General features: G+C 52.2%; 3 protein-coding genes, 1 long non-coding RNA gene and 1 pseudogene across 11 annotated transcripts; 2 read left to right on the top strand and 3 right to left on the bottom strand.

The window, feature by feature from the left end:
- Positions 1-2,292: 2,292 nt before the first annotated feature.
- Positions 2,293-5,603, bottom strand: LOC119039786 (uncharacterized). Of its 2 annotated transcripts, none has more exons than XR_008391824.1 (3): positions 5,123-5,603; positions 4,770-4,902; positions 2,293-3,164 (listed from the first exon to the last, which is right to left on the bottom strand). It is a non-coding gene; the product is annotated as an uncharacterized LOC119039786 (long non-coding RNA). The 2 variants fall into 2 exon arrangements; XR_005080689.2 differs by having other exon boundaries at positions 5,370-5,603.
- A 105-nt stretch (positions 5,604-5,708) lies between these two features.
- On the top strand, positions 5,709-11,762 carry EFNA1 (ephrin A1). 2 transcript variants are annotated; one of them, XM_037132644.2, is made up of 6 exons: positions 5,709-5,926; positions 7,573-7,755; positions 9,213-9,508; positions 10,491-10,556; positions 10,714-10,764; positions 10,938-11,762. In XM_037132644.2, the coding sequence occupies exons 1-6, from the start codon at positions 5,835-5,837 to the stop codon at positions 11,048-11,050; spliced, it is 801 nt and encodes a 266-aa protein (XP_036988539.2). In that variant the 5' UTR covers positions 5,709-5,834; the 3' UTR covers positions 11,051-11,762. The 2 variants fall into 2 exon arrangements, with proteins under 2 accessions (XP_036988539.2, XP_036988540.1); XM_037132645.2 differs by lacking the exon at positions 7,573-7,755 and having other exon boundaries at positions 5,716-5,926; positions 10,938-11,761.
- Positions 11,763-13,763: 2,001 nt separating this feature from the next.
- On the top strand, positions 13,764-17,367 carry SLC50A1 (solute carrier family 50 member 1). 6 transcript variants are annotated; one of them, XM_037132669.2, is made up of 6 exons: positions 13,768-13,938; positions 14,239-14,316; positions 14,444-14,567; positions 15,139-15,300; positions 15,548-15,667; positions 15,734-16,143. In XM_037132669.2, the coding sequence occupies exons 1-6, from the start codon at positions 13,859-13,861 to the stop codon at positions 15,848-15,850; spliced, it is 681 nt and encodes a 226-aa protein (XP_036988564.1). In that variant the 5' UTR covers positions 13,768-13,858; the 3' UTR covers positions 15,851-16,143. The 6 variants fall into 6 exon arrangements, with proteins under 6 accessions (XP_036988566.2, XP_036988564.1, XP_036988570.1 ...); XM_037132670.2 differs by having other exon boundaries at positions 13,769-13,938; positions 15,749-16,143; XM_037132671.2 differs by lacking the exons at positions 15,548-15,667; positions 15,734-16,143 and adding an exon at positions 17,007-17,366 and having other exon boundaries at positions 13,764-13,938.
- Positions 16,566-17,164, bottom strand: DPM3 (dolichyl-phosphate mannosyltransferase subunit 3, regulatory). Its single transcript, XM_037132676.2, has 2 exons — positions 17,089-17,164; positions 16,566-16,919 (listed from the first exon to the last, which is right to left on the bottom strand). Exon 2 carries the CDS (start codon positions 16,912-16,914, stop codon positions 16,636-16,638), a length of 279 nt encoding a protein of 92 aa, XP_036988571.1. The 5' UTR covers positions 16,915-16,919; positions 17,089-17,164; the 3' UTR covers positions 16,566-16,635.
- An 876-nt stretch (positions 17,368-18,243) lies between the features above and the next one.
- On the bottom strand, positions 18,244-19,432 carry LOC119039800 (actin, clone 302-like; annotated as a pseudogene).
- Between the last annotated feature and the right edge of the window lie 3,707 nt (positions 19,433-23,139).

Genomic DNA, 23,139 nt, shown 5'->3' with positions numbered 1-23,139 from the left:
TACCCACAGCCCAAATCATTCCAATTTGAGGCCCTGGCTGGTGTGGCTCAGTGGATTGAGCGCGAGCCTGGAGATCAACCAAATCATTCCAATTTGATACAACGACCAAACAGCACTCTTCATTCCTCCTTCCCAGGTCTGTTCCTCTCCTCCATTTCCTATCTGTAAGTGGCACTTCTGCCCACCAAACCATCCCACACTCCTCACTGCCTCTTGCCCATGGCTCACCCAACTCTGTTTATCCTTTGCCCTCCTGCCTCTGCTACTCCTCAGCCTTCCAGCCCTCCTCACTCGCACCAAACTCCTGTAGCTCAGGCCTAACCAGTCCTCCCACCTCTGAGCTCCCTCCTCTACCCACATTCTATCACCCATAGGGATTTTTCTAAAATATAGATCTGATTGTTTCCTATTTAAATATCTGTGGGCTACAGAATAATGTTCAAAATCCTAAGCGTGGCATTCAAGACCCTTGGCAACAAGGCCCCCACACTGCCTTCTGCTCTCATCTCCCGTCACTCCTCCAGACTTATTCTCTAATTTTAGCTGCATCGAGCACTCACCGCAGACTCTCACCCCTGTACCTTTGTTCTTTGTTTCCTAATCCTTGAATGTGAAAGCCTACTTATCCCCCAACGTTCGTTTCAAATGTCCCCTCTTCTGCGAAGCCCTCCTCACCACAAACATTCCTCCCTCTGTGAGCCCATAGCCTGTTGTTCCACTTACACCTCTATTATAATTCTTATCTTATATTCTAATTATATATTTGCCAGTAGACTAGATTCCTTTAGGGCAAGGATATATTTCAGAGTCCCCAGTACCTCCCAGTACAGTGTTTGACTTGAGCAAATAGTCAACTTTTGGAGGAAGAGGCAGCAGTACAAAACACCTTCTGGAATACAGTTCCACCCTCCGTACCACTGCCCCTCCCACCTCCCACTTCCGTCCCGCCCAGACTCCTCTTCCCTGCAGTGGGCTCCCAGGGGAAGAGTTTCACCTTTTCTCGTGGAGTCTGGCCCCTCATAGGCTGGATGTGTGGGTGGGGACAGATCCACTAGGGTATGGTTACTTTGGCCCTCAGTAAAAGAACTGAACAAGCCCTGACCCATGCGGCTCAGTTTGTTGGGCAGTGTTCTGCAAAGTGAAAGGTCACCAGTTCAACTCCTGGTCAGGGCACAAGACTGGGTTGTGGGTTTGGTCCCAGGCTGAATGTGTAGGAGAGGCAACCAATGGACAAGGGGCACCCAATCAATGTTTCTCACATCAGTGTTTCTTTCCGTGTCTCTCTCCTTCCCCTCCCTTCTCTCTAAAAATAAATAAATAAAATCTTAAAAAAAATAAAGTATTGGCCCTGGCTGGTGTGGCTCAGTGGATTGAGTGCCATCTAGGTCGACAGTTTGATTCCCAGTCAGGGCACATACCTGCGTTATGGGCCAGGTCCCCAGTCGGGGGTGTGCAAGAGGCAACTGATCAACGTATCTCTTGCACATCGATGTTTCTCTCCCTCTCTTTCTCCCTCCCTTCCTCTCTCTCTAAAAACAAATAAAATATTTTTTAAATAAAAAATAAAGAATTAGACTAGTTAGTAGTAAAAATAATATCAAAAGCATTTTCCTGTATCTGTGAAAGTCTCCAAAATCTAGAAAAGCAGATGCCCAGATTTCATCTAAAACACAAGCTTCGCGAAAGCCAAGCCCTCCCCTACTGACCTCCACTAAGCCCCCACGTGCAATCCAGAGTCCAGTCCAGAGTAGGTACTCCAGAAATATTTGCTGAATGAATGTCAACCTCAAGTTTATTTCTAAGTCCTAAGAACCAGTCAACTAAAGTGCTCAGCAACTGAAAAGAGCCCGAGTGTGCATGTGGGTGTGTTTATTTGCACCCACCCTGCATCACTATGATGGCACACTGAAACACTCAATGGAACATTATGCTGCCATTAAAAATATTGTTTACGAAGAGTTTGCAACATGGAAAATATACTCTGTCATAAAGGGGAATAAAAGAAGTACACAATACACATTTATCACACTATGTAAAAGCATACAACTCCCACCCCCTAGCTCCCCCCAAAATCTCATAAACAAAAGCTGCCAGGGAAGAAATGAAAATCTTTACAGTGGCTGGTGGCTCCTCCTCCCCTTTATTCTCCTGTTCTCTCTTTTGCAACTTTATACACATTATTAATAAAGTGGGAAATACACATTAATAATAAAATGGGAAGCATACAAAACATACCCTTAATTTTTTTAATTTTTAAAAGATTTTATTTATTTGTTTATTGTTAGAGGGGAAGGGAGGGAGAAAGAGAGGGAAAGAAACATCAATGTGTGGTTGCCTCTCTCACACGCCCCCTACTGGGGACCTGGCCCACAACCCAGGCATTTGCTCTGACTGGAATCAAACCAGCGACCCTTTGGTTCCCACGTGGGCACTCAGTCCAGTGAGCCACACCAGCCAGGGTAAAACATACACTTTATTTTTCAGAATGACATTGAGGGAGTGGAACAAAGGCTACTCCAGGCTCAGGCTTCCCACCCCCAATCCATTGTCCAGAGATGCCATCAGGGGCTGGGCCGGGCTAGCAGGTGCCCCAGAGCCCTGTGGCCCTCTGCCACCCCAAACCACAGGGTGCTCAGAGAAAGAGTAGCAATCAAGCAAGCAGCTCTGCCTGTTCCAGACTAGAAATGGCGCCTCCAGGCCGGCAGTTCCCCCACAGGTGGCAAGCACTTCCCTCTGGTCGGGCCTCACCCATGGCATTCAAAGGGTTAAACCTGTCTCTCGGGAATTCACAGAAAGGGCTCACGAGGGGAATTTCCCAGACAGGCAGACAGACAGACAAACACCTCAGACTAAGCACAGATGTTTGCCTGGGGGGCAGCAGTATTGAGAGCCTTCACAAGCGCACAAGTTTGCGGTGAGAGCCCAATGCCAGAGCCGAGACAATTCCCGCCTGGGCAAGCTGGGGGCTGGGGTGGGGGAGGAGACAGGACCGTGGCTGCGTTGGTCTGCAGGTCGGTCTCTGCGCCGGCTTTCTCCCGCGTGGACTCTGTCTGGACTGTACAGTACCTGCAAGTCTCCCCTCTGTCCAGCAGGCGTCGCAGCGGCTCTTGGGGTGTCAGGGCAGTGCGTGTGCAAATTGTGGGTCAGCAATCTGCGCTGCGACACTTCAAGGCAAGTTTGTTGTATAAATAAATGGTGGTTGTCTGTTTCCCCTACTGGTCTGGAGGCTCCCCAAGGGCAGGAATTTTCTTTTAGACGCAGCCTTACCTTTGTTGCTCATCACAACACCCGACCCTTAGGGTCTCTAAACACACAATGATCTCTAAACACACAAATATATAGACATAGAAAAATAATGAGATTAAAGCCTGAAGTGAGAATGTTGGGGACAGCGCCCAGGCGGAGGAGGGTTCGGTGTCTTCGTGCCTCGAACTGCCCCCCCCCCCCGCCTCTCCTCCACCCGGCTTGCCCCAACACCAGACGCCGGCAGGGCGGGAACGGACGTGGCCCCGCCGGGTTGGGCCGAGCTCGCCCGAACCTGCCCGGCCCCAGCGGCGCAGCCCAGGGACCCCACACGTTCCCGCCCCGCAGTCCCCGCAGCCACAGAAACGGGGGAGTGTGTCCCAGACCGTCTCCTCCAGGGGGCAACCCTGCGCCGCCCTCTGTTTGGAGCTGCTACCGCCAACCCCCTCCCATAACCGCTCTCCTGTCTCTTTTCAGAGCAGTTTGTCGGCAGAAGCCCGTGCCTCCACTGCACGGTGACGTCACCCACTCGGCAAACATTTATTGGCCGCTACTACGCGTGTTACGAGCTGTGCCAGGCTTTGGCAATACAGCACAGAACCACAATATCCCTGCCTTCATGGAGTTTTGATTCAGTGGGACTCAGCGCAGGGATGGGATAATCTAGTGCGGGGGGGCGGGGGGCGCGTGATCTGTCCCGGATCTCGTCGGCGGGTAGACTTCGGCCGGGGCGGGAGGGGCAGGTTGTAAATCAGGTAAACGCCGGGCTGGGCACGTCGCCTGGGGCAGGTGCGCGCCAGAGGGTGGAGGCCGGAGGGGGCTGGAGGGGGCGGTGCGCAAAGCCAGACCAGACCTCAGTGGGCGCTGGGTAAATATTTACCGTCCTCCCAGAGAGTCAGACTTCAAGCAACTCACGCCCCGGGGGTGGAGGCCCGCCTGGGCCCGCCTCCGCCCCAGGCTCCTCCCCTCGGGGTCAGCGCCTGACTAGTCCTGGCGTCCCGGCCCCTCGTAATTACAGGGGCCGTCTCCAGGCCTGGCCGTAAAAGAGGAGGATGAAACGGCCTGGGAACTGGGGAAGCTGGGCCCGCGCTGGCCAGGGTCCCGGAGTCTGCGGCTTCTCGCGCTGCGAAGCCGCATGGAGAGCTGGCCGGGGGGGGGGGGGGGGCGCACACCGTCCAACACCAACGCAGCGCGCGCTCAAACACACGATCTCACACACAAGCCACCGGACACCCAGGCACACAGCATTCGACCCTCTCGCCCCGGACCCTCTCGCTCCAGCCCAATCAAACACCTGCCCGCCCTCTCCACTCCGCGAGCTGGGAGGCAGACACCCAGCAATCAGCCCCTGCACAGGACGGTAGACCCCCCGCGGGGAGGGGTGCCCCCAAGAAAGAATTCCAGAGGGTTCGTTTACAGGGTGCGGGGGAGTGCAGCTAAGCTAGGTTCTGGGGCCCGATGACTGGGACACCCAGCTGCCCTGCCCCGGGACGCCGCGCAAACAGTCCTGCCCCCACTCCACATACCCTGCTCGCCCGTGCACGTTTCCATTCCTCTTCACACACATTAGCATACGCACGTCGAAGTTTCACACGCTCCCCACGCGCGGCTGCGGTAGTACTCACCAAGGCTTTTACACTTGCGCGCCATCACACGTATCTGCACATGCCAGATATACGAAACGTGTGGTTTGTCACCCTTCATGCTCAGATTCTCACAGTCTATATTCAAAGCCCGTCCACCCGGTACACACGCGTGTTCACACACACACACAGGTCGTTAGCGTCCTTTGGCGCCCCTAAAAACAGGGGCGAACCCTCTCGCGGGCCCAAGATCCCGAGTGTCTCTCCCTGTCACAAGCACAGAGGCGTGCCCTTACCCCCGGCCGGCCACACACGTTACACACTTGGTCACTCAGGGTCGCACTTTATTCCCGGCATCCAGGCGATGACACAGTCTCCCAAACAAAGACAACATTGACAAACCCAACAAAAACAAACAGCCGCGTGTGTGGGGAGGGCAGCCAAGCGCAGAGTCCGGGAAGCCGTGGGGGGGCGGCGGGCAAGGAGAATGTGGAAACGCGGCGCGGGGGGCTTGTAGTTCGGGGCTGGGGAAAGGTTCCGGACCTGTCAACAACCTCGCACCGTGGAAGACCCACGAGGAAAAGTGGGATCTCGCTACCGCGTGTTCACAGAGCTGCTGGTAGAGTTGGTGTCTCTCTGCCGCACGCGACTGCGCGGGGGAACACAGACCCAGCGCCCCGCACAACACAAAAAGCGACACGCGGACCCTCAGGAGAGCGATCGCGCAGCGCCGAGCCGCTCCGCCTAGGCCAGGTCGCGCGTTCGGCTCCCCTCCCCTGCGCATCCCTCCTCCACCTCCCCAGCCCCCAAGCCCCAGGGCAGCAGCTCGCGGGGCGGGGCGGGGGGCGGAGCGAGGTGTGGGGCGTCCCTGACCCAAAAGGCGGAGTCCACAGGCGCGAGAGCCAGATCAGGGAGCGCTGTGCCGACTGCGCCTCGGAGGACGCCTGCGGGAACGCAGACCCCACCACGAGCCCCTCGTCCTCGCCCGGCCTAAACAGGCCCCGCGCTATGGAGTTCCTCTGGGCCCCTCTCCTGGGTCTCTGCTACAGTCTGGCTGCCGCCGACCGCCACACCGTCTTCTGGAACAGTTCAAACCCCAAGTAAGCCCCGAGTCTCCGGCCAGCAGCCTGGGCGTTCGGTTGGCAGTGTCCCCCACCATGCTAGGTTAACTGTCCAGGCCCGCCCCGACTGGAGTCTTAGGGAGGTGACCAGAGGTGGGAGGGATTCCTTGGATGTTCTTCCCCTCGCTTCTCGCCCCTGACTGGGAGTAGGCCACACCAGGCTAGGTACCTGCCTGTGTCTGCTTGCACGGGCCCTGGCTCTGCCCCTCCTTCCTTTCCCTCTGGCACCTCTGCTCCTCCGAAGTGAGGAGCCAGTGCTGAGCAGTCCCTGGCCCCAGCCCGGACCACCCTCCTTGGCCACCACGGCCCTTGTAGGTCCTCCCACCAAGAAAGCCCCTGTGCCTCTCCTTGTCTGGCACTTGGGCACCTGCCCACACTGACAGGTACCTGATGTGACATCTGGAGTAAGGAGAGTGCTCACTGTCATCCCAGAAGGACCTCTCAGGAGGACCCTGGGCTTCGGGTGATAAGCATTCATTCTGCGTTTAAAGTGACTGTGGAAAGCCCCCCACCCCAATGAGCAAGGCACATTGCTGTGTGTGAGCAGGCTAAGGTGTCACCTGTTTGTGGGGTCACCTGTTTGTGGGGATCACGTAGTGAAACTGAAGATACGGGGGAGGGGGGTCATGGGAAAGGTTCAGAAGGGAAGGAAGGGGTTAAAGAGTTACAAAGGGTTCTGGGCAGAAAGGGGTTAATTTCTCCTGGGCAGGTTTAAGGCTGTGAGGCAAATGGTCCTGGATATAAGAAGCTCCGTGGGACTCTTTGTTCTTGGCCTTGAGTTTCTGAGGTTAAGGGAACAGTATTTGTGGAAAGACGAGAGGGGGTTACGAAGAAGAATGGACAGGAGGGCTGGACAGCTTGGGGTCAGGAAAAACACTACACTCAGCTGCCACCCCCAGCACGAGTGTGCCTGCCCCTCACCCCAATTGACAAATACACGGCGCCAGCTCCCTCTGACACTGTCGCAGCGCGTTGCCTGGTAAGGGGTCTGTGTCTGTGGGACGCTCGGGGGGCCGGGGGGGGGCAGAGAACAGCCAGCTGCCAACCCAGGGGGCAGTGCCCTCTTGCCCTGGTTGAAAGGGGCAGCCCAGTCAGCCCTCCCCCACCCCACTCCTTGCTGCCTGCTCTTTGCTTCCTGAACCCAATTTTGTCCTAGTGAGAGAGAGCAAAGTCCCTGTTTATGCCCATGCCAGGTGTTGGCTGAAGGAGGAGGAGGGGACAGGAAGCCGTGAATACGGAGGGGGAACCCTGGCCTTTCCGTTCCCAAGCTCCCAGGTTTCCTCTCTTTCAGGAAGGAGCCTCTTCCGCGCCCCCTTCTCCGCCTTCCCTGACGCCACTGCCCCCCTTTCCCAAAGGCAGAGCAAGAGTCAAAAGGACCCTAAATGGAGCAGATTATACCCCAGGAAGGGGCTGATGGGTGCCTTCACCAAGCAGAGCTTCGGCCCTGTTCATCTAGCCACACCTAACCATACCCAGGACTAAAGGGAAGCCAACTCAGAGTGGAGTCCACAGGCAGCCATGCTGGGCACAGCTAGGGGCCAAAGATGAAGTGGCAATGAGTTGGGCGGGTCCGTGAGGCTGGCCTGGGTGACTCAGGGTAGTGGGCATCTGCCCCGTGATCTTAGGGGAGGCAGCGTGGGAAGAAGGGTGGTACCACTGCGAGCCGAGCCGGGAACTGGTCTCCTTGGTGCTGGAGGAGCAAGTACTGTGCCCATTCAGACCCGCCAGCTCCTTTTGCCTGGAGGACAGTATCCTGGGCTAGTGGACACTGTGCTACCCTGGGGACCTACGGGTCCACATTCGACAAGGTGAATTTTCACAGGCTTTCATGAATGCTGGGGCGGGTGGCAGAGGTGGATGAGGAATGAGTCAGTGCCCGTCACTGGAATGGGGGAAAGATGCCAGGCCCAGAGCTGAAATACCTGTTTTGAAATGGCTTCTGTGTTTATCTCTCCAGAGAGGAATTTTAAAAGCCTCTCTCTGCTTCTCTCTCTCTCTCTCTCTGCTTCTCTCTCTCCCTCCCTCCCGCCCCTCTCTCTCCCTCTCTCTTCCCCGGGGTGGGGGAGGGGTGCTGGTAAGCCTAACTGCAGAACTGGCTTGCTGCAAGGCCAGGTTAGAAGTCATGCTGACTGGGCAGTGGGTGCCCACCCGAGGCCTTTAAGCCTAATTCCTGCCCCTTCTCCCATCACCCATGCCCAAGGGCTTTGGTTTGTAGCGAGTTGGCAGCCAACCATGCTGAGTGTCTAGCTGGCAGTGCTCGGGGGAATTCAGAGAGGCTGACCAACTTGGAGAGGGAGGTGGTGAGGCACTTTTCCCCCTACTAGGACCCCACCCAGACTGGAGCCAGGTGTCTGGAGCTGGGGGGAGGAGTTGGGGGGCCGTCAGGCTGGAGCCTGTGGAGCCTGTGGAGCCTGGAGGGAATGGGCTGGGGGAAGGGAGCTAGCTCCACCTTGGGAGGAGGGGGTAGGCAGCCTGAGATCTTAGAACTGCATTTCTGGAGCTCACTTCACAGCTAAATGTGTAGCTTGTGGAAATAAAGGGACAGTGATGTTTTGGGGTACCTTGAGGAGAACTGAGCATCATTTTGAGTAGCTAGAAGGGAAGATTTGAGGGGAATGAGTGGATTGATGATAGGGATTTCACCTAAAGGATTCAGGCATTATCTGTGGGCCTGGGTGTACTGGGGGCTTGGGAGAAAAGGAAGCAGAGAAATGTGAGGCAGACTCAGTGGGTGGTGGGGGGCGAGAATGAAAGGAGTGAGTGCAATGAAGACCTCGCATGTGTTCGCGCCGAGTGCCAGCCTGCTGAAGAGAAAGGCTCACTTGGACCCTGATAATAGAATGAGCCAGTAGGGGCTCAGACTGAGCTCTAACAGCATGTGAAGGAACACCTGGTAGAATAGGTTTGGGGAAATATGTATGGGCAGGAGAGAATGGTGAGTGAGCTAAGGAAATATTTAGAAGCTCATCCTTGGGTAAATATCAGGGGTGTTAAATGTATGGAAAGTGTTTTGTTATCTGAAAGATACTAAGTGGGTGGAGTTTATTGAATTATAGGAAACAATGAGGGTGGGGGGATATTTGGAGGTGGTGGAAAGATATTTGGATCAAGATCGGTAATATCAGGAGTTGAGATTGTCACACCATCTGTGCGTGTGGGTCCAGTGTGAAATGTGAGAGGTCATGTAAACCTCTGGAGACAAGGCTCTGGTCTGGCTTCTGGGTGACTGTTTGCTTCCTTCCCCTCTGTGTACATGCACGTGCAGGTTCCGGAGTGAAGGGTACACAGTACACGTGCAGCTAAATGACTACCTGGACATCATCTGCCCCCATTACGAGGATGACTCTGTGGCAGCTGCTGCCATGGAGCAGTACACACTGTACCTGGTAGAGCTAGAGCAGTACCAGGTGTGCCAGCCTGAATCCAAGAACCAGGTCCGCTGGCAGTGCAACCACCCCAATGCCAGGCACGGTCCAGAGAAGCTGTCCGAGAAGTTCCTGCGCTACACGCCCTTCACCCTGGGCAAGGAGTTCAAAGAGGGACACAGCTACTACTACATCTGTGAGTGCCCCGGGGGCACAGGAGGAGGTGCCGAGCTGGGGGATGGAGCCACCATGATGCGTGTGCCTGAGAGCGTGCTCAGTGGGGAGTCAAGCAGCAGAGGGCCTCCAATCCTGGGTTCTGTTTTCATTCATTCACACAACAAATGTGGAGTGAGCTTCTGCTGCATTCTGGGAACACTGCTTGGCTGTATAGGCACAAAGAGAAATAAAACACTACAGGGTTCCAGTCCTCAAGGAAGCTGGGAAAAGACACGCATTGGTTAACAGACCAGTAGTGCACCATAGTGCACTATGGTAGGCATGAGTGAGCACAGGGGCCCTGGAAACATGACCTTGGGACGTTCCAGATTGGCGGGCTTCAGAGAAGGCTTCCTGGCTTCCCAGAGCTTAGGACGAGCAGAGGATTTAGCCATAAATGAAGGGACATGTGCAAAGGGAACATGACATCTTCAGGGAACTCCATATGGTTAGCCTGGCTAGAGTAGGAGGGACACTTTGCAGTGGGGAGATAGAAGCTTGGAGAGGTGGACAGGGCAGATCACGGGGACCTAGAAGTGCGAAGGAGTTTACCCCGAGGGCAGCGGAGAGCCACTGGTGGGTTTACTCATAAGATCAGCTTTGCATAGAACGCATCCAGGCCTCACCCTTTCGATGTGCCTGGGTTTGGGGGGGGGTACAGAATGGCTGGGGAGGGGGAGCAGATTGTGCACATCTTCCCAAATATCAGCTAGGAGTGAAGGAGGGACTCTGGGGAGGGGACAGTGGCTATGTTCTTTTTGCCGCCATCTCCAAAGAAGAAGGTTGGACTGAACACGGGACAGAAAGTGGGCAAAACCTGAGGAAGGGAAGAATCCAGGCTTGGAAGAAAGTGATTCCAATGAGCAGGGACTGAGAAAGCAGGGCCAGAGGCATTTGCATTCTGTTTTCTTTCAACAAAGTTTCCTTCCCCTTCTTTAATACCCTGTGGGTACATCTTGCAGCCAAACCCATCCACCACCAAGAAGACTACTGCTTGAGGTTGAAGGTGACCGTCAATGGCAAAATCAGTGAGTGTCGGGGCTCTGTGGGCCTCCTTCCGCCATCCCTATGCTGGGCCTAATGACGTGGGATGGTAGGGAAGTTCCGCTGCCTGGCCCAGCCAGCACTCCCACCCTTCCGCCTCCCTGGTACAGTACCTGATCTACGGCTACCCCTGTCTTTTAGCACACAGTCCTCAGGCCCATGCCAATCCACAGGAGAAGAGACTTCCAGCAGGTAAGTAGCTGGAGCAAATTGGGCCTGGGGCAAACAAGAGGGCCTGCTTTAAGGGGTTGGGTACAGGAGGTGGCTCCTTTGCCAGGCAGGGGCTGGGGCAACCTTGTTGGACTGAGGGCCAGTGTCAGTAATGGGCCTGCTCACCTGGTAGCCTTTGCCCTTCCACCTTGCAGATGACCCAGAAGTGCAAGTTCTACATAGCATCGGTCACAGTGCCGCCCCCCGCCTCTTCCCACTTGCCTGGGCTGTGCTGCTCCTACCGTTTCTGCCACTGCAAACCCCGTGAAGCTGTATGCCACATCTGGCCTGAGGGTTGAAACTGGGCTGAGGAGGCAGAGGCAGGCACCCCTCACCTGGCCTGGGGTCTCTCCCAAAGCCCCAGTCCTGGGAACCATCCCACCACATGTATAAGCTGCCACCCAGCAGCCTCAAAATGAGACAGTATTAAGGGTTTTAACCCAAACGAAGTGGGCAAACCTGGTAGGGCCGTCCCTGCCTCCACTTCGGAGGGACGGACAAAGTGGGGATGGTACTTCCCCTGCCATTCCTGCCCTTAAGCCAAAAAAACAAGCTGTGCAAAAATAAGCTGGACTCTTAAGAAGGACACTGTGGGAGCTGGAGGGGCGGTCTGGTATCAGGTGGGTGGAAACTGAGCTTGGCAAAGATGCCCCTCCCACAGAGAGCCGGGAAGCCAAGACGAGCTGACTGAAGGAAAAGCAAGAGACGGTTTCTTGCCCGGGAGACAGGGACTGGAGAGGTGGTATGCTTGGGCTGACCCAGCATCTTTGATCCTGGGGCAGCGCTCCCCAGGGCTGTGCCAACGGGGGGCTGTACCAGCCTATTCCTCGAGGGGAGCTATTAGGGCAGGGCCCGCATGTACAGGATCTGTATATAAATTTGCTGTGTGTCTTTGCTGATTTCTATAACTGGTTCTTTTTTATACAATGTTGTCTGAAAATAAACCTGTTTTTTGTACACGCTCTTCTGTTTCTCCATACTAACTTACAACCGTTGAGTTCCTGTTGTGGGAGATGCCAGTAGCAACTGGGTTTGACTATTTTTCCCTCTCTGGAAAGAATTCTTACCCCTCACTAACCCTTAATGTTACAGAATGGACCCATGGAGGTGGGGAATGATATACTATTATCGAATGGACTCCCCCTTCTCCTGAGGTCCCCCTGTACTAAGTTCACCTTGGACACTGCCAGGAAATTATAGGTCTCAATGTCAGAGATTGGGGAAAAGGAAAGGAATTATTTATTCCAAAAGTTGTACAGACTTAAAGTAATGACTTAATGTCTTCATTAAGGTCCCAGAGTCCCTTAAAATACCCACAAATGCACACAGTCCTTCTCCCCCTGCCCAGTCTTGGGTACCATATCTTGGAAAAGAAATAGAGGTCTGTGGCTCAGGTGGCCCCTGGTTCTTTCCAGTAACCCACGCTTTGCTGGCTGGCCCCCCGAAGTTCCTAGCACTATCAGGCGTGTCGCTGGGATCTCCAGTTCTTAATCCCAATCCGAGTGGCACCTTCTGGCCCACCAGCAAGAGTCCTTTCACCCCTTTCCTTTCTGTAGCATCTCTCCTACATTATTCCAAACTGCTAAGGGAGAGCTCTGCATCGCTTCTACATCTTGCTTTCTGGCTTCCTAAGCTGAGTGGCAAAGGCAGCCACAAAGCTGCATGGTTCCCCACTTCCTTGCCAAAGCCACACAGTCCCCTCTCTGGGTTTCAATCCCAGCTCCAATCTTCTTGTATGGCTGCCATCTCTGGGTTTCAATCCCAGCTCCAATCTTCTGCAGCCCCATTTCCAACTCTTCCCACAATTGGCTACACCTGCCAGCTTGTATTTTTCTAGCTTTTCTGGGCTTTCATAATAGTCTGGGCAGGTGTGGCCCCATAGCATGGAGCCAATCATCTCCAAGCTCTCACGAAGGCACTGTAACCAGGGGGAGTTGCCTCCCAGTTATATCCTGGGTGGAAGTCACTCCCATCTCCTGGGTTCAAAGTGTGGCCACAGCTATTTAACATGTCTACAAAACCAGTTAAAAGTTATAGATACATTAAATGACCACGCCTGAGGTTAGTTGCAAAACTGTTGCTATGCAGAATTCTCAATAGGCCTGCTCCATGTGTCCCATCCCCCAGTTCAGACTTGTGGGAATAAGGCCATCATACATATTGTTTTCCTGGACACTTTGAGTTCTGGACTCCATTACAAATCCCTCTTTGGGGGTCCCCCTGGCTGCACCCTGTTACAGCCACACAGTCTCTGATTTTAGGCTAACCCCACTCTGGAAGTTCTTTCCGTGACACCTCTGCCCCATTCCCACCCTTGCAGCGCTGGGCTTTGGGTTTTCGCATACCATGCAGGTGCTCATAATGTTGGGTGGGTCAGGGCAGTCCTCACAGGAACACTAGTTGAGGCATCGCCCTGATCCACCAAGACACGTGGGAATCTGGGATGGGAACTTCCCAGCTATGAGTCAGGTGGGACTAAGAGGTCATCAAAGTGCTTAGGTGCTTCAGTGGACCGGCCAAGTTGATGGTGTGGCTGAATGGGGAGGACACCTGACAGAACTGGTCATTTCTGGCAATCCTTGTAATTTAGGAGAGAGACTGGGAAGAGGCTTCAGGATACTGGGATGAAAAACCCTCCCAAATCCTGGGCCAACGAGGTTCTGATCTGGAGCGGGTGGAAAGGGGGTTGAAGTCTGGTTGGATCCAGCAAGCTTTTGTTCTGAGATCCACCACTAGGCTCGCGGGTGGACCTGTGGGAGAGTTGAGGCTGAGGGCGGTCTAGGTAATCTAAGGGGTAAGCAGAGAGCGGTAAGCTAAAGGTACCGGGGCAAGTCCGAGGAGCCCCAGGAAGCTGACCTACAGAGACCTGGAACAAGACGTCAGCTCAGGGAAGTTGGCCACGGCCACAGGCTGTGGGCGGGGCCTGAGTCCCTCCCTACGTCCTAGGTCGGGTTCCGGTTCAGTTTCCGGGGGACGCCGAGCGTGTGGGGCCGGGACGTGGAGGGGCGGGGCTCCGGCGACGCGGGCTGCCACCAGCTGGGCTGCCCCGCGGCGCTGGGAGTCTGCTTTGAGAGGAATGGAGACCGGCGGCGTGGCGGACACGCTCCTTTCTGGAGCTTGCGTGCTTTTCACCCTCGGCATGTTCTCCACCGGCCTGTGAGAGCGCTGCCGGGCCGGGCCGGGATAGGGCAGGACCAGAAAGTCAGGGAAGGAGCGAGAGGGGATGGAGATGTGGCTGCAGCCCCAGGCTGCTTCCGGCACCTGGGATCAAAGTGGAGTCGGGTCGAAGGGAACGGGGAGCAAGGCTGGTCACTTGATCTGAAAAAGGCAAGGGAGCTGAGAACGGGCCCGGGGGTGTGCAGTCGTTAGGGGAGGATGACAGGCATTAGGGGTCTCCAATCCCCAGTAGCCTGGTTCTCCCTTCCCGTCATAACTGTCTTCTCAGCCCCGTTACAGCTCCGACCTCAGGCACATGCGGATGACCCGGCGAGTGGATAATGTCCAGTTCCTGCCCTTTCTCACCACGGATGTCAAGTGAGAGGGGGAAAGCTGAGTGGAAAGACTGACCGGGTAGGGTGGGGTGAGGGCCGTGGAAGAGACCCCTCGGGTTCCCCTCCTACACTCATCCCCATGGCGAATGTCTCTCCCCTCCACCCTGCAGCAACCTGAGCTGGCTGAGTTATGGGACCTTGAAGAGAGATGGGACTCTAATCGTTGTCAACGCTGTGGGTGCTGTGCTTCAGACCTCATATATCTTGGTGTATCTGCAGTACTGCCCTCGGAAGGTAGGGACCCTCCTTTGCACTCACCTCTTCTGCAGCATGTCCTGCTTGCTGGCAGGGCAAGCAGTACTTCCTAGAAGACTGTAACAGGCTGGCACTATCAACTTTTCCTGGAAGGCCCCTCCAGCATTGCAGTCCTCCTTCCTCCTCAATGCCAGCCTTCTGATACTCACATATGGCCCCCTTTCTGGCAAGGCTGATAGCTCTGCTTACTCTGATGGGGCCTCCTTGCTGCCCAATAAGTTGAGGGAAGGTGCTTTTATCTCCCATGGTTCCTTCAGAACCAGGGCCAGTGGCTGAGAGTGAGATGATTAGCTGTTTCCCCATTCAATTATACAAGCATTTATTAAGCTCCTCTTGTGTATACCAAGCTCCCCCCAAAAGATATCTCTCCCTGTCCTAGAAACCTCCAATGTTGTGGGTGGATCAAGTCACTGGTGGGGAAAAGGCTGTGACAAGTGCAGTACTGGGTCTGGACAGAGTGGCTCCTCTATTGCATGAATGAGTGAATTCCGGAAGGGATCAGAGAGGGCTCTTGGCACATGTAGAAGTCAGGCTATTCTCTCCCCTGCAGCATGCTGTGCTCCTACAGACAGCAGCCCTGCTGGGGGTCCTGCTCCTGGGTTTTGGCTACTTTTGGCTCCTGGTGCCCAGCATTGAGGCCAGGCTTCAGCAGCTGGGCCTCTTCTGCAGTGTCTTCACCATCAGTATGTACCTGTCGCCACTGACTGATTTGGTGAGTGGGGGAGATAAGAAGGGTCGGGTCCCACAGCCAGAGACTGTAGCTTACGCTCCAGAGGAAGGGAAGATTCAAATCCTGGAAGGAGACAGGGCAAAAAAGGTGGATGAATGGGAGGCAGGAGGGAAAGGTTGGGTAACAAAAAACCAGAGAGGATATTTGACCTTTTTCCTAAGGAAATTATTAGGCAAGGTAGGAACTTTACTGCGTCTGGGCTAGGATTGTCTTACATCCATTCCCCCAGGCCAAAGTTATTCAGACTAAATCAACCCAGCGTCTGTCTTTCTCACTGACCATTGCCACCCTCCTCACCTCTGCCTCCTGGACTCTCTATGGGTTTCGGCTCAGAGACCCCTATATCATGGTAAGCAGGGCAGGGACAGGGTGACAGATGTGCAAAGTGGAAAAGTAGCTCCTCTTCTCATCTCAGCCCTTGGGATTTCAGGTGCCCAACCTTCCAGGAATCCCCACCAGCCTCATTCGCCTCTGGCTTTTCTGGAAGTACCCTCAGGAGCAAGACAGGAACTGTCAGCTCCTACAAACCTGAGGCAGTTCACCTGACCACAGGGCACCTTAGTGCCAACTTCTTACCAAAGAGGTTCAGACCAACCTGTTTCCACTGTTCCAGCTGACCAGTTCTACAAGTGCCATGGGTTATGGGAAAGAAAAAGAGAGAACTTTGAGAATCTGGGATCAAAGAAAAAGCTTTACTTAGAAGACTGGATGAGACCTGGGAGACAAAGCACTTATTTTTTAGAGATTATATTTTTTTAATCTTGGAGGCTGGGGGTGAAATCTTTAGAATGTGCCTTAAAATAAACTGTTCTCTATCCCTGCCCATCGAAGCTCATTCTCTATTCAGTGATTCTCAGCCTGCCTGGTTTGGTGAAGGGCAAAGGTGCACTGCATGGTCAGAGTCATCCCTGGGCTGGGAGGGCTGGCTCAGGAAAGGCATCTAAGAGAACCAGGGCCACCTAGGAAAGATAAGGAAGGCCTTGGCAAGGACAGAGCTTGGATGTTATGAAGAAGAGTAAGTTAGGCTTCAAGAAGTACTTCCTGACAGGCTTAAAAGGACCAGAGAAGTGTAACATTTCCATCCTTAGATCCTGAGAAGGGGCCCTCGCCTCCTTTGAAATAAACAGGAGGAACACCGGCAGGATGCAAAGATAAAGGCTCAAAAGAAGGTGGCTTGTTGGCCTCTCACTTCTCAACAGTCGTTACACACAATCCCCAATTCCCATTCTCCATCATACTACACAAAGTTAGTAAACTTGCTACTGTTTAATGGGGTATGGGAGGGAGGGGCGGTCCAGCGGGAATGGGGTCAGGGTGTCAGAAGCGCATCCCCCTGCGGGATAAGTCGGCTCTGGCCTCTTGGATCTGGCTCTGCAGCTCCCGGGCGGCATCCTCGCAGTCGTGAAAAGTTGCCACACGATAGCCCACAGTGCCCAGTGCATAGCAGCCAGCAGACACCAACAAATAGGCAGGCAGTGGCCACAGGACCTCCCGGCAGGATGAAGGCAGCTCCAAGCCTAGGGCCCCAGTGGTCAGAGCTGCCCAGGCGGAGCCCAGGACAGCCAGTGCCCAAAGCCACTGAGCTAATTTCGTCATGGTTGCTGCGGGAAGAGAAGGCGGAGCTGGAGATCTTTCAACCTCGCGATCCCCACTTCATTTGAGACCCTTCTGTTCTTCTTCCTCACCAGCCCATTCCATCTCACTTAGGCTCATGGCCGTGCAGCAGTTTCACCCTCCGCCCTGTCCATTCAGCCCTCAACCTACACGTACCTCTGCCTCGCGTTTCCCGGTTGTGCGTGGCTCTGACGTCACGTGCGGCACTCTCCCGGTTTCGCGCTCCGCCTTTGCGCTGCTTTCTGGGAAATGAAGTCCGCCTCGTGACGCCAGCAGGGCTGTGCAGCGGTCTTCCCCTCAGCGGAGTTCAGTCGGTGCTTAGCAAACTGCACCTTGGGTCGCCTGGGGCTTCGGTGCTGCTTCTCTTCTCTCCTTCGGTGGCATAGAGGAAGCCACCCTTAAACCTTGCGATATGGTTCTTCTTAAATGTCACTTATGCACAAAAATCCCTTTCGTTCATTCACTTATTCATTCGTTCGTTCGTACATTGAGCGCCTTGGAAAACTTTGGAGAAATAAAGATGTCGAGACACTCGGCCCCTCCCGGGAGGAGGAGGGGGGAAAAAGGAGTCAGGAAGACGGAAGCATTGACAACTAACCGTGATGCTTTCAGATAGGTGTTAGAACAAAGGTTGTCTTTTTTTTTTACGATAGCACTTTATTTTCCTCACAATGACATGTTGCTAAGGCCTAATGTTCTCACATATGAGAGTAGAAAAACAAAATATGTCATCTCTTAAAGAATTGAGAATTGTGTACAAAAACCTTACATAAATTAAAAGGATGAATAAATTTGCAGGTGGAAATGCAACCCGATTTCCAACGCAAGGCAAGTAACAACACAGATGTTCTGGTAGGAAACATCGGCTAAGAAAGGAAAATGAGTCCTGATGCTGGGACCCTCCCAAACCTGTCAGACTGGCAGGACAGAAATGACAACTGGTTCAAGACTGCTGCCAGCCTCTAGAAAAATCTTAGAATAGGCAGCTCCCTCATGTTAATACCCATAGGGAACCAGTCTTGTGGATTCTCATCAAGCCACTGGATTTCTCTTGCAGAAGTATGTTCTTGTTTAGGCCACCAAGTGACCAACAGCATGTACAGGGGTTTAAATCAAAGATGTGTACAGGGTATTAAACATACACCAAGGGAACAGTTAATTGGAATACAAGGTCAAAATCAGCAACCAGGTCTATAGTCCAGTGCTGAGATCAGATACAAGCCTGAAGAACAATTTCTTTTCGAAGGTTTATTCCAGTTTCACAAGATCAGCACGAGATGTGTACATTTGCCAGGGCGAACTTACACTTGATCAACTCATGCAGCAAATACTACAGATCTGCCCACATTCCATTTAGAATGGAATTTAGAATGTGCCTAAATTTAGAATGTGTCCATTTGCAGTGGACAATAGAGGGGCCCAACTCATCTTACTGTGCTGACTGATCCACACCTGCTGGGAGGTGGACAGCGACGCCAGGATAGAGCTGCCAATCCACACCAATTACTTGAGTTCCAGCAGGGCAGGTCTTGACCTTCATCGTGCTGGGAGCCAGGGCTGTGATGCCCTTCTGCACCCTGTTGGTGATGCCTGGATACATGGTGGTCCCACCAGACATCACTGTGTTGGCATACTGGTCCTTTCGGATGTCGATTTCACACTTCAGGATGGAGTTAAATGTTGTCTGGTGGATGCCGCAGACTCCATACCAGGAGGGAGGGCTGGAAGAGCACCTCTGGACACTGGCACCGCTCACTGCCAATGGTGATCAGCTGCCTATCAGGCAGCTCTTAACTCTTGTCCAGGGAGGAGGAGGAGGCAGTGGCCATTTTCTATTTGAAGTCCAGGGTGACAGAGCAGAGCTTTTCCTTGATGTCATCCACAACTTCCTGCTCAGTGATGGTGGAGAAGATGTAACCTTGCTCTCTGAGGATCTTCATGAGGTAGTCTGTCGGGTCCCAGCCAGCCAGGTTCAGATGCAGGATGGCATGGGGGAGGGTGTAGCCCTTGTAGATGGGTACAGTGTGGGTAACCCCATCCCTAGAGTTCATTCAGTGGCCAGAGGTATACACGGAGGAGCAGCACAGCCTGGATGGCCACGTACATGGCAAGAGTGTGGAAGCTCAAAAACAATTTAAAAAATTATGAGCTGAGTCATCTTCTCATGGTTGGCTTTGGAGTTCAGGGGGGCCCCAGTCAGCAGCATTGGGTGATCCTCACAGGCCACAGCTTTTGTGGAAGGTGTGGTGCTAGACTTTCTCCATGTTGTTCCAGTTGGTGACTGTGCTGTGCTCAATTGGGTACTTCAGGGTCAAGATGCCATGCTTGTTCTGGACCTTGTCACTTACACAAGTACTCTTCTGCCCCATGTCAGGGATGCTCCAAGGACGGAAGCGAGAACATGACCCAGGAAGCATCGTCGCCAGCAAAGCCAGCTTCGCACTTATATACCAGAGCCATTGTCGATGAGGAGTGTGGTGGTCTCCTCTTCCATGGCCATCTGAGAGGGCGTGAGGAGCAGAGAAGCAGGGAATGAGGAGTGCAGGCCAGCTGCGGTGAGAAGGTTGTCACATTTTTAATTATTATTTTTTATCTTCGCTTGAGGACTTTTTTCCCCATTGCTTTTAGAGAGAGAAGGGAAGATGTGGAAATGTTGATGTGAAAGAGAAACATTGCTTGGGTTGCCTTCTCATGCGCAACCCGATGGGATTGATCAGCAACCAAGGTATGCGCCCTAACCAGGAATGGAACCCGCAACCTTTTGGTCCATGGGACAATGTACCAACAAACCAAGCTGCACCAGCCAAGGTATGTTGTCATATTTTTTAAAAGAAATGAGAGGAGAAACCAGACTGCTTGGAGTCAGGGGACAAGGAGTGACAAGAGGTGTCTTTAAGGGAAAAAGTGTGGGACCAGGGAATTACCTGATGTGCTTAAGGCATTGAGAGAAGGTGTACACATCTTTCAAAGAGTTTGGGGGGTGAATTCATGATAGGTATTTAGAAAACGAAGTAACAGAAAAGGTCAGGCAATTACCAACTTTAGGGAAAACAAAGAGTCATAAAAGGAAAGAGAATTCCTTCCCCTTTTCTGGGAAAGACCAGCAGAAACATAACTGTGTGTTGAACAGAGACAGGTTTATTAACTTGTTGCTGCAAGAAAGAACACAAACCAGAGGAACCATATGGAGCAGCTCATCAAAGGAAAAATCAGGGTCACTACAGGACATGGGAAAGGTGGAATTCAGGTAATATTTAAATGAAGCAGTGTTTTGATAGGTTCGAGGTAAACACGATGTAAGTGAGGGGATCAACAGCAAGGCTGGGCTGAGAAGCGGACTAGGGGTCCACTTGGAAACTACAAAATTGAGATAATTAATTTTAGGTAATTATGTAACAGATAACTACATAATTAAGATAAATCTACTGTTGTGTCCAAAACCCCATTATCTGAAGTTTTGACACAAAGAAGCATTCAGGGATGCTTCTTTGTATCAAAGTGACCCACACGGCTCAGGCCTCTGGGCAGGAGTGCAGCTCCTGCCCTCACCAATGGACTTCAAATAGCAAAGTTTGTGACTGTGATTTTGGAGAACGCAGTTTCGCAGCTTCATGTCCCTTATGTTAATAAAAGCAGTTTTTACAGATTTGCAGAGTCTTAGTACAAACACTACATAGCTCAGCTGTGAAGAATATTTTCACAGACATAATAATGTAAACACTGAGTGAGTACTGATTTAACCAAAACTTGGAATATGTTTTAATTCAGAGGATGGGGTGGGGAGCACATTGGGAGAGCAGGATTAAAGGTAACTATACCCTCGTCTTCCATGGCAGACAGTGAGTTGGTTACATCTAACATATCAAGAAGTAATAACATAAGCAGGTTATTTAGAAACACAGAAGCGAGCACCAGAAGCAGAGCCAGGGAATGTGTGAGTGCTTTACGCAGGAGGGGTGTGCGGGGTGGGAGTGTGCGGCGGGGTGTTGTGTTCAGGAAATGCCTTGTAGAGCTGGTTGGCTTTTTAAACTATGCAAATTTTTTTGTTGAAGTAAAAATTAAAACAGAAAAAAAACATTTTTTAAAACCTGCTATATGAACTTCAAAGCCCCACCCCCAGGCCTTTCCCCTGCCCTCTTACATCCTACCGGTCGCTCACTCAAAACCTCACTGGTAGCCCTGGCTGGTATAGCTCAGTGGATTGAGCACTGGCCTGCGAACCAGAGGATCGCAGTTCAATTCCCAGTCAGGGCACATGCCTGGGTTGCAAGCAAGTTCCCTGCAGGCCAGCTCCCAGCGGGGGACGCATTAGAGGCAACCATACATTGATGTTTCTCTCCCTCTCTCCTTCTCCTCTAAAGATAAATAAATAAATAAATATTTTAAAAAAAAACAAAAAACCTCACTGGTTGCGGCAACGTCCAGCACAGACTGGGAGCTAGGCATCAGCTTCACAGAGATGCTATTTCATTCATGCACGGTAGACCAGGCTGTGAATGATTGACACTCCCATAAAATTTTGGGGGGAAAGATAATAAGAAGGGCTACAACACACACAGACAGATAATACATTATAACGTTGTAGTAATAATCAGCAGAAGAATTAACATTCAGCTGACATTGTCATGTTTAATAGTTACGACATGCTGTGGTAGATACTTTCATATCCTCACTGTGAGTGAGGAAACCAGAACACAGAGATAGACAGTAAAAGATAACTAACTTGCCCAGGGTCACACAGACAGTAAGCCACAAAGCTGTCCCACAAGCTCAAAGCTATGTGTTTAGTAATTTCAGCCTCCTGGGTCACTGGTCCAGGAATGGGAGATAGGGATCACTGGAGCGCCTACCGTTCATTGATTGGTTGCTCCAGTCAGGCGCTGCAATGAGTACTTTGTGTGCATTACCTCGTTCCATCTGCACAGCCATTATGTTAACCAGGTACTATTTTTTTTAAGATTTTTATTTATTTATCTTTAGAGGGGAAGGGAAGGAGAGAGGAGGAGAAACATCAATGTATGGTTGCCTTTCCTGCGTCCCCTGCTGGGAACTGACCTGCAACCCAGGCATGTGCCCTGACTGGGAATTGAACTGCGATTGTCTGGTTCGAAGGCCTGTGCTCAATGCACTGAGCTACACCAGCCAGGACTAATCAGGTACTATTTTTTTAAATTAGGTGCTATTATTGTCTCCATTTCAAAAATGAGGGAACTGAGGCACACCCAAATAATCTGACTTCAGAGCCTGCAAAGTTTACCACTACGATATAATGCCTTCTTCCCAAGACCAGTGGGACAGAATAAAACAAGAAAAAAATACTGCAAACACGCACCAGTTTCCTATATGATAAATATAGCATCTCAAGTAACTGAGGAAAGATGAATTATTTGAAAACTTTTTGCAACTTGCTTACCACTTGAAAAAGTAAATTAAGTTAGATTTCAACCTCTTACCTGGTACAAAAATTAATTCCCAGTGGGTTAAAAAAAAATGTGAAAAGTGAAATCCTATATATGCCACAAGAATATGCAGATACAGCCCTGGCTGGTGTGGCTCAGTCGATTAAGTGTTGCCTGGTGAACAAAAGGGTCAGTGGTTCAGTTCCCAGTCAGGGCCATGCTTCGGTTGCAGGTCAGGTCCCCAGTAGGGGGTGCACTAGAGGCAACCACACATTCTCTCCCTCTCTTTCTCCCTCCTTTCCCCTTTTGGTAAACATAACTTTTTTTTGTAAACATTTTGTAAAATAAATTTTTTAAGATTTTCTTTATTTACTTTCAGAGAGGGGAAGAAAGGGAGAAAGAGAGGGAGAGAGAGGGAGAGAAACATCGATGTGTGGTTGCCTCTCACGCTCCCCCTACCAGGACCTGGCCCACAACCCAGGCATGGGAATCAAACTGGCGACCCTTTGATTCACAGGCCAGCACTCAACCACTGAACCACACCAGCCAGGGCTTTAAAAAAATTTTTTTAACCCTTAATAAAAAGTATGTGGATATATATTTCCCTCATGCTTAGTTGAAGCATCATGTTCTCCAAGCAGCCTTCCTGGGTTTCGACCCTGTCTTACAGGGTTGGCCACCGTCTTCTCCCTCGGAGCACCCATGGGCCCTCTTTTATAGATGGCTCTTACTTTGTCAAGCTGTAGGGCGTCTGTTTCCTTGCTTGGTCTGCCCAGGACCATTGTATCTCCAGGAATAAGGAGAGTGT

This window comes from Artibeus jamaicensis, unplaced genomic scaffold (genome assembly GCF_021234435.1).
Source record: "Artibeus jamaicensis isolate MK-2021 breed Jamaican fruit bat unplaced genomic scaffold, CSHL_Jam_final contig_447, whole genome shotgun sequence".
In the NCBI taxonomy this organism is placed as follows: Eukaryota; Metazoa; Chordata; class Mammalia; order Chiroptera; family Phyllostomidae; genus Artibeus; species Artibeus jamaicensis.
Note: the sequence above shows the minus strand (reverse complement) of the source record. Positions and strands in the feature narration are given on the sequence as shown.

Coding starts and splice junctions, on each gene's coding strand:
- EFNA1 (XM_037132644.2), top strand. CDS start 5,835: ATGGAGTTCCTCTGGGCCCCTCTCCTGGGTCTCTGCTACAGTCTGGCT. Junction 7,756..9,212: donor ACGGGTCCACATTCGACAAG/GTGAATTTTCAC, acceptor ATGCACGTGCAG/GTTCCGGAGTGAAGGGTACA. Junction 10,557..10,713: donor GACCGTCAATGGCAAAATCA/GTGAGTGTCGGG, acceptor CCTGTCTTTTAG/CACACAGTCCTCAGGCCCAT.
- SLC50A1 (XM_037132671.2), top strand. CDS start 13,859: ATGGAGACCGGCGGCGTGGCGGACACGCTCCTTTCTGGAGCTTGCGTG. Junction 14,317..14,443: donor TTTCTCACCACGGATGTCAA/GTGAGAGGGGGA, acceptor TCCACCCTGCAG/CAACCTGAGCTGGCTGAGTT. Junction 15,301..17,006: donor TGTCGCCACTGACTGATTTG/GTGAGTGGGGGA, acceptor CTTCCTCACCAG/CCCATTCCATCTCACTTAGG.
- DPM3 (XM_037132676.2), bottom strand. CDS start 16,914: ATGACGAAATTAGCTCAGTGGCTTTGGGCACTGGCTGTCCTGGGCTCC.